General features: G+C 37.1%; 1 protein-coding gene across 3 annotated transcripts in view; it reads right to left on the reverse strand.

Annotated features, from left to right (window-relative positions):
- Positions 1–13,728, reverse strand: part of FKTN (fukutin) — an 81,996-nt gene that overhangs the window by 44,976 nt on the left and 23,292 nt on the right. For all 3 annotated transcript variants that reach the window (XM_059411141.1, XM_059411140.1, XM_059411142.1), the window contains exons 3-6: positions 11,154–11,213; positions 6,548–6,751; positions 2,798–3,075; positions 2,006–2,138 (exon numbers count right to left, since the gene is read on the reverse strand). In XM_059411141.1, coding sequence (XP_059267124.1) covers positions 2,006–2,138; positions 2,798–3,075; positions 6,548–6,751; positions 11,154–11,213 — 675 coding nt within the window. The remainder of the gene's footprint in view (positions 1–2,005; positions 2,139–2,797; positions 3,076–6,547; positions 6,752–11,153; positions 11,214–13,728) is intronic.

The following is a 13,728-nucleotide window of genomic DNA, read 5'->3' on the forward strand; positions in this document are numbered from 1 at the left end:
TGTATACTCACTTCAATTTGAAAACTGACCCTCCTGGTACTTTTAAACGATGATGAAGAATGAAACATTTAAGATAATAAGAATGAAGAGTTATCAACCTAATTAGGCACCCCACATCAGTCATACCAATACAACAGGAAAAGAGAAAAGCAAATTAGAAATCACAAGTATACCTTACTGTAAGGGAAGGACACACATGATCCTACTATAAATATAAACCTCCAATCAGGATTACGGTCTCCAGTATGATGGTACTTTTCAGCAAAACCATGAGGCTATATATGATAAGCCCTCTGAGCATCTGTCATTCATATCCTTTACTCAAATGCTGATTGAGTGTTTGACTGAGAATTTAAAAAGCAAGAATGAAAATATAGAATTAAAAAAATTTGATACTATCCTAATAATGTATCAATATTCTGAAGCATTTTACATTTTATACTGCTTTCTCACAAAAATCAACAAAATGAGTCTGGGCAAATGCTTGCTAGGTAATGGAGTAGTCCTAATAAGTGTCATTAAAAAAAAATCACTTGATTCAGATGAGCTGCTTATTCTCCATACATTTTTCCATAATTCTAGGATCCTTTCTTTGCGCCAGATGCTATTCTAGATACTGGGGTTACAGAAGTAAATAAAGAAGATGCCTGTCATCAGTAAGTTCATGGGACAAGACATACATTCACAATTCACTGTGATAAGAGCTCTGACAGAGGTGGCAACCAAAAAAAAAACCCCTTAAGGCCCAAAGTGGTCAAGTCCAAGCACTAGGCGGCATCTCCTCTGTGTTCTGTTACTATTGTGTGATAAATGATGATCAGCACTTGCCTATGAGTCGGCCCATCCATCCACGCAGTTTGCCAGCTTTTCATCCATGAGGCTGACTGGGGTACATTTCACAGCTCCATGATTACAGATTTAAGGGGACGGGGTTGGGAAGACCCACCAGGAAGGCTGGCAGGCATCAGTCCAGGGGAATAACACAGCTTACCAGAAAAACCTTGCATTTGAGGGTGTGGGGCACTTGGCCAGTAACGATACAGCTGGTACTTCATTTCCCCATTCCACTCCTATCCATGTGTCTACAGGTTTTTTGGAAGGGAATCCCAGAAAATAAAGGGCAAGTGGAAGGATTAGGGTACTAAAACCCCTCCATAAATCTGTTTTTATTGTATTTCTGTTTCCAGTCATATCTTAGAGCTGAACCTTCATGTCTCTCCAAATCATCTTTACATTACAAGGTCAGCAGAGTGCCTGGGAAACAGGCTTTCAATAAATGTTTATTGAATTGAAAGCTACAGCAGCAGAATAAAGTAAAGTTCAAAAAGCACTGGTCTCTGTGTAGCATTTACCTTCAAAATTCTTCATAAATACAAAAAAATTCATATTCATTGCCAGCCCTAAGAGAAAAACTGTATTTTCCATGAAATCATTCCCATATCTACATGTTCTGTCTTCTACAGCAGCTTCATCCTAATGGGGGTGGCTTCAAGAACACACCACCTTTGATAAAGCAAATGGCATATCCCAACTGAAAGCAGAGCCAGTGCCAAACCTACCAAAAGTCTATCCAAATAAAACAATGGCTCCATAAACATTGTACCGTTCAAATAGGGAAGAAATCATTTTTTAAGGTTAATGTTTAATCTACTTTAGGGCACCCGGGTGGCTCAGTTGGTGAAGCGCCTGCCTTTCAATCATGATCCTGCAATCCTGGATCAAGTCCTGCATTGGGCTCCCTGCTCAGTGGGAAGTCAGCTTCTCCCTCTGCCATTCCCCTGCTCATGCTCACACTCAATCTCTCTCGCAAAAATAAATAAATAAATAAATAGATCTTTAATCTACTTAAAAAATTAAAATAAAACAATCTAGAAGAAACAGATGAATCAAAAAGATGTTTTCTTACTGATTTTCCATAAGTCCCTTCATTTCCTACCCCTCCCCAGAAATATTAAAAATAAACACATGTCCTTTAATTTAAAAAGTACATTTGATTATTTCTAACCTGAAAGAATGCTCGAGCTTCTTTATACCTACACTCAATAAACCTAGAGTGTGGTATTTCTTCTAGAAAGCGCACTGGATCTTTTGGGATGAAAACTTCTAGTCCATCAATAGTAATTTGTTGCAACTCTGGCCTGAAAACAAAAGTTAAGATTTATTACAAGGACTTAACCCAGAAAACTGGCAGCCTCTTCAAAATATACAACATAAGTAAAACAGCTAAACATCAAGCACATTTTCCTCAGTTAACCTCTGATACCACTTTTTAAGATCTACTCTCTCAGCAACTTTTAAATATATAATACAGCCCTGATAGCTATAGTCACCAAACTGCACATTATACCCCCCGGAATTTATTTCTCTTATAACTGGAAGTTTGTACCTTTTGACCATGTTTACTATGTAAGCATATATCCACAAACATATTTTCTCCTCTGCTTGTACTTTTTATAATCAAGAGTTGTACTATTATACATCTTGCTTCTGTCACTCAACATTGTAGAATTCATCTTTATTGTTACACAGAGCACTAATTCATTTATTCCATGCTCTACAATATTTCATTGTATGAATATACAATGTTTGACGGCATTGAGAACAATGTTGTTATGAACATTCTTATATCTATTTCCTGATGCACATGTCCATGAATTTCTTCCCAATGAACATTAAGATTTCAAAACTGGTTTGTGTGAATTACATATTAGATTTAATTACTAAGTGTAAACAAAGAGTAAGAATTCATGACTGAACAATAGAGGTTTCAGAACACCTATTCAGATCCTGAATTTACCTGTCAAAAGCTCCAGGATAACGACCAAACTGTAACTTTCGAAAAGGAACAAATTTTCTATCCATGTGTCCTTTGAGTCGTAAATGGCCATGCCAGAGGTAGTTGCCACTCCTCTCATGAAAGACCACCAAGTGGATGGCATGACTGGCCAATCTGCAGATATAGTGCAGGGGAATTTCAGTTCCAGAAAGTGAGTCTATCCCATCTAGCCGGGGATCTTTGCTCTCAATCTTTAGGCATTGAAATCCCATATTTTCAGCTATCCGAAACCAGCCTTCCTAAAAACCAAAGAAACATCAAGTTTAAATATTAACCAAATACTGGTAGCAAAACTAAAGTGATTCTTACACCGAATTAAGCCACACATATTTTTTTGCTCATCTGCTCTTTGCCCAAAGATTTCAAACTAAGAGTGGGGGAAGGTGGTGGTGGGAGAATAAAGAATACCAAAAAGGGAAACTACATAGCTTGGTGGACATGTTCAAAGATTCCCTTTATGCAAATTAATACCAATTTCTCCCTTGGAAAGAGAATGCTCAGGTTAGTGTTCTCTGATTAAGATCTATAAAGTAAATGCTAATGTAAGGATGACACTTAAAATAAAACTTGTAATTTTTTTTTTCTTAAAGACTTTATTTATTTATTTGACAGACAGAGATCACAAGTAGGCTGAGAGGCAGGCAGAGAGAGAGAGAGAGAGAGAGGAGGAAGCAGGCTCCCTGCTGAGCAGAGAGCCCGATGCGGGGCTCGATCCCAGGACCCTGGGATCATGACCTGAGCCGAAGGCAGAGGCTTTAACCCACTGAGCCACCCAGGCGCCCAAAACCTGTAATTTTCAATTTAACTTCTATTAATCTTTTATCTTCAAAAGTGCTTCATGGGGTGCCTGGGTTGCTCAGTTAAGCATCTGCCTTTGGCTCAGGTAGTGATCCCAAGGGTTCTTGGACTGAGCCCCACAACAGGCTCCCTGCTGGGCACAGGGCCTGCTTCTCCCTCTCCCACCCCCGGCTTGTGTTCCCTCTCTTGCTGTCTCCCCCCGTCACATAAATAAATAAAACCTTAAAAAAAAAAAAAAAAAGAAACTGCTTCAAAAGAGTACTTTCATCTCATAGTTTATATCCCAGCACCTTCAACTGCTACCTCAACAGAAGTCCACCATAATGCAAATCATTAGAAAACAGACAGACTATGGGGCGTCTGGGTGGCTCAGTGGGTTAAAGCCTCTGCCTTCGGCTCAGGTCATGATCCCAGCGTTCTGGGATCAAGCCCCACATCGGGCTCTCTGCTCAGTGGGGAGCCTGTTTCCTCCTTTCTCTCTCTGCCTGCCTCTCCACATACTTGTGATTTCTGTCAAATAAATGAATAAAATCTTTAAAAAAAAAAAGAAAAAGAAAAAGAAAATAGACTATGAAACAAAGTGTATTTTCCAACATTATTAGTTATGGTATAAATCTCATGTAACAAGATTAATCTATCTTGTAGATTTTTAGTTCTAATATCAACAGCCAGTGCTATGGATGATTAAATAGTATTAATTATTGAGAACACCTGAGATTCTAACAGAACTTTATAATTTCCAAGCAACTTTTATAACCATTATGGTATTTACATATGACATCTATCTTATAAAATAAGTAGCACAGGTACGCTAGATTAAAAAGCAGACTCACAGAAGTCTAAAAAACCGAAATTAATAAAAGGCAAAGCCAGTTCCAGTATTTAGGTCTTATCCAACCAAATCTAAGGTTTTTTTCATTCTTTTCTTTTTTTTAAGATTTTATTTACTTGAGAGAGAGACAGAGAGCTCACAAGCAGGAGGAGGGAGAAGCAGGCTTTCTGTAGAGCAAGGAACCTGATGTGGGGCTTGATCCAGGGACTCAGGATCATGACCTAAACCAAAGGCAGATGTTTTACTGACTAAGCCACTCAGGAAGCCCATGGTTCTTTCTATTCTTAATACTACCTCTTTAGTCTATATTTATATAATGTACCTGAAGCTCTTTCACATTCATTATCTCATCTGATGTCCCTAGAAACTATTTGAAGTTAGAAAGGAAAATATTATTATATCTAGTCTATAGTTAAGGAAAACAATGCCCTAAGTGGTAATATCAGACTTAAATGTTATTAAATTACGGAGCTGTGTTTATAAGTTTATCATCTTAAAAGCCATAGCATTCATAAACATTCTCCAAGACTACATTATTCACATCACTTACTGCTTTTGAATGTTGTCATTTGGATTAGGTGTAACCTCATCCATGCTCTCATTTCATTACAGAAACAGACCTCTATCATAGTACTGATTATACTGCTTTTTAATTGTTTGTTTAAACTCTATCAATAAACTACAAGTTCCTCAACCATAGGAATCAAGAGTGAGTAGTACCCAGCAGGTCAAAATAGATATTTGTTGTTACTGTTGTTCATACTGTTCCATGTGAAAAAGTGTTAATTCTGGTAGAGAACCCTAACCAAGCAATAACAAATGTCTTCTCCTTTATGGAAATAGAGTTAAATTGTGTCTTGGTGAAAATAATGTGGAGGAGGGGCACCTGGGTGGCTCAGTGGTTTAAAGCCTCTGCCTTCGGCTCAGGTCATGATCCCAGGGTCCTGGGATCGAGCCCCACATTGGGCTCTCTGCTCAGCAGGGAGCCTACTTCCCCCATCTCTGCCTGCCTCTCTGCCTACTTGTGATCTTAGTCAAATAAATAAATAAATAAATAAATAAAATCTTAAAAAAAAAAAAAAAAAAAAAAGAATGTGGAGGAAATACCACATAATACTTCTAGGCCTGGCCTTACAATCTTCATTAAATTTCCACACTTTCTCCCTTCTGACCTTTTGCTTCTTCCACCAGCTACGGTCCTACTGGTTTTTGCCAATTCTAGCACATTCTCTTTCTTCTAAAGGACTGGTGTTCAAAGCAAGTGGTACTGTATCCAAGAGACATTTAAAAATGTGGACAGGGGTGACTGGGTGGCTCAGTTGGTTAAGCGTCTGCCTTTGACTCAGGTCATCATCCCAGGGTCCTGGGATGGAGCCCATGCCAGACTCCGTGCTCAGGGGAGTCTGCTTTTCCCTCTCCCTCTGCCCCTCCCCCTACTCATACTCCCTCTCTCTCAAATAAATAAATAAATAAAGTCTTTAAAAATAATCTGTGGGCATATTTTTGATTATCATAATGATTGAGGAAGACACAACTGGCATTTAGAGGCATGGGTGAGGAATACTAGATATCCTACAATCTAAAATACAAAAATCTGCCCCGTGTCCTGAATAATCTCAAATGTTCTATCAGGGAGTCCTGCAGTGATAACCTTGTTCATAATGATCTGAGTCTCTATTTCCCAGGATTGCAATAGCTATGTTAAAGGAGAGATAATTTTACTCTTCTGTTGTTGGAAACTTGTTTACTATTTAAAAAAAACCACATTACTAACAATATCATTCATAATGAGTCTATATTTGATGCTAATCATATTTAATAATCCTACTGAAAAGTGCAACCATCTGAATTACTTCATTATGCTTTCTAATGTAGTCATGACTAAATATTTACATACTGAAATAAACATTTCCTTTTATTTTTAATTTATATAATAGTTAAGACCTTATATTGACTTAGTAGATTATGTGTGTAGACAGGTTATAATTTCTATGAACTTTATTTTTTACTTTTTAAACTGGTTTAACCCCACACTAATTTGTAAAAGACACATTCTATTATCTAAAAGCCAATCATATTACCTCATTCTTCCATAGATGATACCGTAGTGCAAACGCAGTAAAGTCCCTTGGAACACAGAAAAACTTGCATTCTGAAGTGGAGCCATGAGAAGTATTTTTTACTTGTTCAAAGTCTTTATTAATCAATTCCAGAATCAAAGGATCAATAAGGAACACTGGTACATTTTGGCTGGATGTTAGCATAATAAATTTTTTAACTGCACGCTGTTTGAGAGGAAAAGAATCCCTTTAAATCTTCTAAACCAATACAACAACCCATCTTATTAAATTTTTATTAATTTTATAAGAATATATATGTATATTTCACTCAGTAGATTTATAATACAAGGTAAAATATGCTATAACAAAAATATATGCAACACACTATTAGAGAACAGTAAGCTACTAACTAATTATATATCAAAAGAGTAACAAAATCTTTATAGGGGAAGTTGTATCCCAAATGAAAACTTTGGGCTTACAAATTATTCCCCTGGTATTAACTAAATCTTTTTGAGCCAAAGTGGGAAAGGAAATACCAGATGTCAGTTTTTAAAAATTGGTCATGTCAACCTTTTCAAAACAAAAAATCAATTGTATGTGCCACTTTTCTTCATATTTGTAATACTGCTTACTAATCTTTCTAAGCAAAAAATTCAAACTAAAATATATTGCCTGCTTTACTATTCCCATATATAGTTTGATTTTCAAGTAATAATGTGATATTTTAAAATATAATTCTTTAAGGCAGTAAGTAGAGCCCCCTACTAAAAACACAAATTTCAGATAAAATGGACAAATTTCTTTAAAGACACAATTAACAAATTACCACAAGATGAAACAGAAAATCTGAATTGCCCTATACCAATTACCAAAATTGAATTTAAACATATATATTTTTTATATTCATATATATTTGCTATACATATATATGTAATATATACATTTGTTATATATCAAAACAATAGCAACAACAAGAAAAAACTCCAGACTCAGATGGTTCCCAGGTAAATTCTATCAAAGATTTAAGTAATAGTTCCAATTCTACAAAACTTATGAGAAAACTGAGCAGGGAGGTATCCTTCCTAACTCATTTTTACAAGGCCAGTGCAATCCTAATACCAAAACCTAACAAAAATATTCCAAAAAAGAAAATTCTAAACCACTATCAAGATACTAGAAAATCAAATCCAGTAGTTAAAAAAAAAAACAACAAAAAACCAAAAAAGTAAATATCCTGACCAAGCAGCATTTATCCCAGAAAAGAAAGGTTTAAAAAAAAAGAAAGAAAGAAAGGTTAGTTTAGCATTTGAAAATCAATGAAATTTATCATATCAACAGAATAAAGGGGGAAAACGCTATGATAATTTCAATACAGAAAAAGCATTTGACAAAATTCAATACCTAGTCATGATTAAAACTTCTCAGCAAATCAGGAATAGAATACTTCCTCAACTTGATAAAGAATATAAACAAAAAAATCTGCTTTTGAATTGTAGGAGTTCTTTATATATTCTTGATACCCTGTCTTTTGTCAGATACATGTTTTGCAAATACTTCCTCCTCCATGGCATTTCTATTCGTTTTCTTAATGGAGTCTTTTTTTTTTTTTAATTTTTTATTAACATATAATGTATTATTAGCTTCAGGGGTACAGGTCCATGAATCACCAGGTTTACAGACTTCACAGGACTCACCATAGCACACACCCTCCCCAAAGTTCATAACCCCACCCTCTCCCTTCCCCCAGCCCAGCAAACCTCAGTTTGTTTTGTGAGATTAAGAGTCTCTTATGGTTTGTCTCCCTCCTGATCCCATCTTGTTTCACTTTTTTTAATGGAGTCTTTTGAGGATTAGAAGTCTTAAATTGTGAGATTTTAATTTATCTTTTTTTTTCTCTTATGGTTGTTGCTGTCTGTGTTTTATACCAGGAAAATAAAATAAAAGATTTTGAAAGAAAGATGATGAAGTGACAGACACCACCACATATAAGGTGCTTAATAAATATTTGTTGAATGACTCTCTTTCAGCTTAGTGTTAAATACAAACATGATGAACACACTTATGGCTTCATTACAATTATTTTTATAAATATAGATTAGGGCAGGGTAGAGAAGAGAATCTCTAACTCACCTTCTAAATATGCCTTCCAGGTTGTTATCAATGCAATCATCAATGCTCCTTGGAAACAGATGGCCAACTGATTCTAAATCCAATTAATTCTAAATAAACATGACTATTACCATCTGACCTTCATTTTGTTTGTAAGAAAGAAAAATGTCTTGTTGAAAAACAGGGTGTACTAAGACTGTAATAGCCTCGTCATCTAACAGGGCTTGGTGGGACTTGTTCTTGTGAAAGGCTAGCTCCTAATAATCATTTTCTTTCCTAAGTGCTCTCATCTGTTTAATAACTCATTCTAGAATTTTATCAGGCTCAGTCACACTTACTGATCAGATTTCACTTTTCCTTCCCCCCTTTTTTTTTTTTTTAAGATTTTATTTATCTATTTGACAGAGAAAGAGATCACAAGTAGGCAGAGAGGCAGGCAGAGAAAGACGGGGAAGCAGGCTCCCCACTGAGCAGAGAGCCCAATGCGGGACTTGATCCCAGGACCCTGAGATCATGACCTGAGCCAAAGGCATAGGCTTTAACCCACTGAACGACCCAGGCGCCCCTCCTTCCTTTTAAAATACTATTACAGAAGTATTTTAGTACTTCTCCCCTTCCTCATGATTCTGCAATTACAAAGACTGATTCTTAGTACCATGCAATGTAATTAACAAAGAGAACTCACTGAATGTAGTGAGCCATTCTTTAATTTTTGCTCACTTATCTTGGAAGTAAACTCTTTTAAAAAAATCCATTATTTTCTCCCACCTCAGGATCTTTCCCTGAATGAAAAAGACGAGGCTTCCTGTTCTACTATTTTTAATAAATTACAAGTTCATCTTGATACTTCATAGTTGAGGAGCCTGGTATAGGATATCCCAGACTTTACTTTTTAAATAATAGTTCAAAACCAACGGGTGCCAGCAACGACCTAGAATTACTACTCTTTCATTGCTGCTTCATGATTTTGAAAATCTACATTCTATCTTAGAAGCTTCGTGTCTCTGGTTAAAGAGATGCCAAAGACTGAAGTCATCTACAAGAAACGACTAGTCACATCCAAAGTGTATACTAACAGGAGAAATGTAACTTTTTATTAGTAACTAGTAACCTAGCATCCTTTTTCATTCTAAATTTGCCTAGAAAAAAGGTAACAGGGGCGCCTGGGTGGCTCAGTGGGTTAAGCCGCTGCCTTCGGCTCAGGTCATGATCTCAGGGTTCTGGGATCGAGTCCCGCATGGGGCTCTCTGCTCAGCAGGGAGCCTGCTTCCTCCTCTCTCTCTCTGCCTGCCTCTCTGCCTACTTGTGATCTCTCTCTGTCAAATAAATAAATAAAATCTAAAAAAAAAAAAAAAAAGAAAAGAAAGAAAAAAGGTAAGAAAACTTATTTTTATAAATGTATAGGTTCTGAAATTTATAAATCAAAACAGGGATATATCATATATCATATACACTGCTAGTTTTCCTTATCTTAAAAAGGAAACCAGTTGAAGGGCACCTGGGTGGCTCAGTGGGTTAAGCCTCTGCCTTCGGCTCAGGTCATGATCCCAGGGTCCTGGAATCAAGCCCCACATTGGGCCCTCTGCTCAGCAGGGAGCCTGCTTCCCCCTCTCTCTCTGCCTGCTGCTCTACCTACTTGTGATCTCTGTCTGTCAAATAAATAAATCTTAAAAAAAAAAAAAAAGGGGGCGCCTGGGTGGCTCAGTGGGTTAAGCCGCTGCCTTCGGCTCAGGTCATGATCTCAGGGTCCTGGGATCGAGGCCCGCATCAGGCTCTCTGCTCAGCAGGGAGTCTGCTTCCTCCTCTCTCTCTGCCTGACTCTCTGCCTGCTTGTGATCTCTCTCTGTCAAATAAATAAATAAAATCTTTAAAAAAAAAAAGGAAACCAGTTGAATTGATTTTTATTCCTAATCATCATTGTCCCTTATTCATAGTTCAATTCTTTTTTTTTTTTTTTAAAGATTTTATTTATTTATTTGACAGAGAGAAATCACAAGTAGACGGAGAGGCAGGCAGAGAGAGAGAGAGGGAAGCAGGCTCCCTGCTGAGCAGAGAGCCCGATGCGGGACTCGATCCCAGGACCCTGAGATCATGACCTGAGCCGAAGGCAGTGGCTTAACCCACTGAGCCACCCAGGCGCCCTATTCATAGTTCAATTCTGATTCATACATTTTTTCATTTGGGGATGTACCATAGATAAGTGAGTAAGGATTTTGAAAGCAAATACTTACAATCTAGATTCATTCACTTATTAGCCAACTAGCCTTAAACCCTTTAGTGAACTGAGGATAACAGTATATATGACTTCATAAAGTGTCCATAAAGACTAAATGAGATACTGCATGTAATGCACTTGACCCAGGGCCTACCTCTTCCACTCTATCACCCACTCCCACTGCCCACCAAGACAGCTATTACCATTGTCACCATTCAACAAATACTTATCAAGTACATAAACAAACGAACCAAATGAACATTGTAAAGCAGGAATTTCACTCATGCTTATCGTACATACCCACTGTGTGCTATCAAATCCAAGTCGGCTTCCTTTAGATTTTGATAAACCAGCTCCATTCTAAGAAGATAACAAAAAAAATTTTTGGTAAATTCAAAGCTATCTTTCTCTGACTTATTTGGCTTGGCATGCAGAGAACAAACTAGTGGCGGGTACAGGGGAGGAGTGGGAGGATGGGAAAAATGAGTGACGGGGCGTAGGAGATATAGGCTTCTAGTTATGGGGTGAAAGGGACACACGGGAAATACAGTCAAGGGAATACAATCAATGGTACTCTAATAGTGCTGCATGACAGATGGTAGTTACACTTGTGGTGAGCACAGCATAACTGCTGAGTCACTGTGTTGAAACTAATGTAACACTAGGTGTCAACTATACTCCACTAAAAAGGAAAAATTTTTAAAAATATTCAGGTCTAGAGGATCAGAAGAAAGCATTATGAGTTTTCATCTGATAAGCCCCCAAATACTTTGAAAGTATTTTGAAAAAGAATGTCTGATGGTCTAGAGACAATAGGAAGAATGTTTCAAGCCCTAAGAAGATCCAGGGAAGTTTCTTATGCCTTGAATATGTTCTTGACCTAGAAGATATAGATGAGAGGATGCTGAGGAACAGGAAGAATAGCCTTACCCTAAAAAATGAAAAATACCCCAATTTCCTAAAAAGGAGACTCATCTCCCCCCTACACTGCATATTTAAGGGCAGGGACCAAGTCCAATCCTTCTCTGTATTGACAGTGACTAGTGTAGAGCTTAGTAATGAGTAAATGTTTAATGATGGTTTGTTAAACGCAGGGAAGGAAGCAGGAAAAGAGGTAGAGATATACTGAGTTATTAAGGTAAAGCCAGAACTGGTCTCTCGTAAGCTCTGCAACTTAGACAATAACATTTTAATAACAAGGGATATTTGAGAATAAAGCACTAAGAGACAGCTTTGTAATCTTCATCCTTAAAAAGAGACTGAAAACTCTGTAACACAGCCCTTGTTGCTCACCATAGCTCTCCATTAGTAGATGAGGCTGAATTTCCGAGCTGTTTGCTTTCTCTGCTGGATCATTTCCATCAATATATAAATATGATAGTATTTCTCCTATCTTAAAACAAACAAACAAACAACCCCTCTTTTCCCAACTAACAATTTTCTGTCCTCCTTCAAGCAAAACCCTTAATGGGCTGTCTGTTCTCATTGCCTCCAAGTCCCCTCCTCGTGTGCTCACAAGATTAAATTCACTCCTCCAAGTATTCAAGATCACCAATGACCTCCATGTTGCTAAAACCAATGACCAATTATTATTATTATTACCCTTGTCTTTTTTGATCTATCAAGAATTGTAGATCACGTCTGTCTCACTCAAACACTTCAGTTGGTTGGCTCTCAGAATCCTGACTGCTTCTGGTTTTCCTGCTATTTCTTTCTGGCCGCTCCTTCTTAACTCTCATTTGTTAGGTCTTCCACTTCTGATGTATTGGAGGGTCCCAAAACTCACACAGGGAGACTTTTCTCCCATTTCTTTACTCTACGTTCACTTTCTTGGTAACTTATCTACTCTTACTGACTTTAAATACAATCTATACACCTATATTTCCAACCAAACCAGTCCTTTGAATTACAAATTTATTCAACTATCTTTCACCTTCTTCATCTGGCTGTCAAATAAGCATCTCAAACTTAACATGTATGAAAAACAAAAAACTCCAGATCTTTAACCATCCCTCAAGCTTACTTCTCCTAGTCTTCCCCATCTCAGTAAACAGCAACTTCCCTTTTCCAATTATCTAAGCCCAAAATACTAAAGTTATCCCTCATTCTTTTCTGTATTTTATACCCAATATCTAGCCCATACACTAATTCTGATAGCTCTACTTTCCACTTTTCATGAACTCTACCACCAGTTCCCTTATCCAAGACATCATTCTCTTGTGTAAATTACTAGAACAGCCTTTTAACTGGTCTGTGTTAGCCCTTGATCCAATAGTCTATTCTCAAGAGAGCATTCACTACTACTGTTTTTTTTTAAGTCAGATCATGTCACATATCAGCTCAAATCTTTCCTATGGCTCCCAATTTCACTTGGAATAAAAGCAAAAGTTCTCTATTGCCAAATTCATCTCTTTGCTATTCTTAAAACTGCCAGGCATGTTCCTGCCTCAAGACTTCTGTGCTTCCTTTGGTCTCTAGGTATCCACATAGCTCATCCTTTTCTAGATATCCACATAGATTCCACACAGCTCATCTTTTCCAAATAGGCTGTTTCCTCTATTTGTAATGCCCTTCCCATCCTTCTTTACCCGGAAAACTTATACTCATAAAGCTTATATTCATAAAAACCAACTCAAAATTTATTCAATATTTCGTCCATTAAATATTCAACCATAACTTCCCTAAGTAGGTTATTCAGCTGTTTTTTGTTCCCTATAAACTTTGAAATTACCTAAGCTTGAAGGATCAAGGATAAGGACATAGGAAGATCCAGTTCTATAGGGGCCTGAAAATTACACAATTTTGGTGGTCCTATTTAAGAAAAGGAATGCAAAAATATCTTCTGCAAATGTCACCAAAATATATAGCTTTATAA

The sequence above is a fragment of the Mustela nigripes genome, chromosome 9 (assembly GCF_022355385.1).
Source record: "Mustela nigripes isolate SB6536 chromosome 9, MUSNIG.SB6536, whole genome shotgun sequence".
NCBI lineage: Eukaryota > Metazoa > Chordata > Mammalia > Carnivora > Mustelidae > Mustela > Mustela nigripes.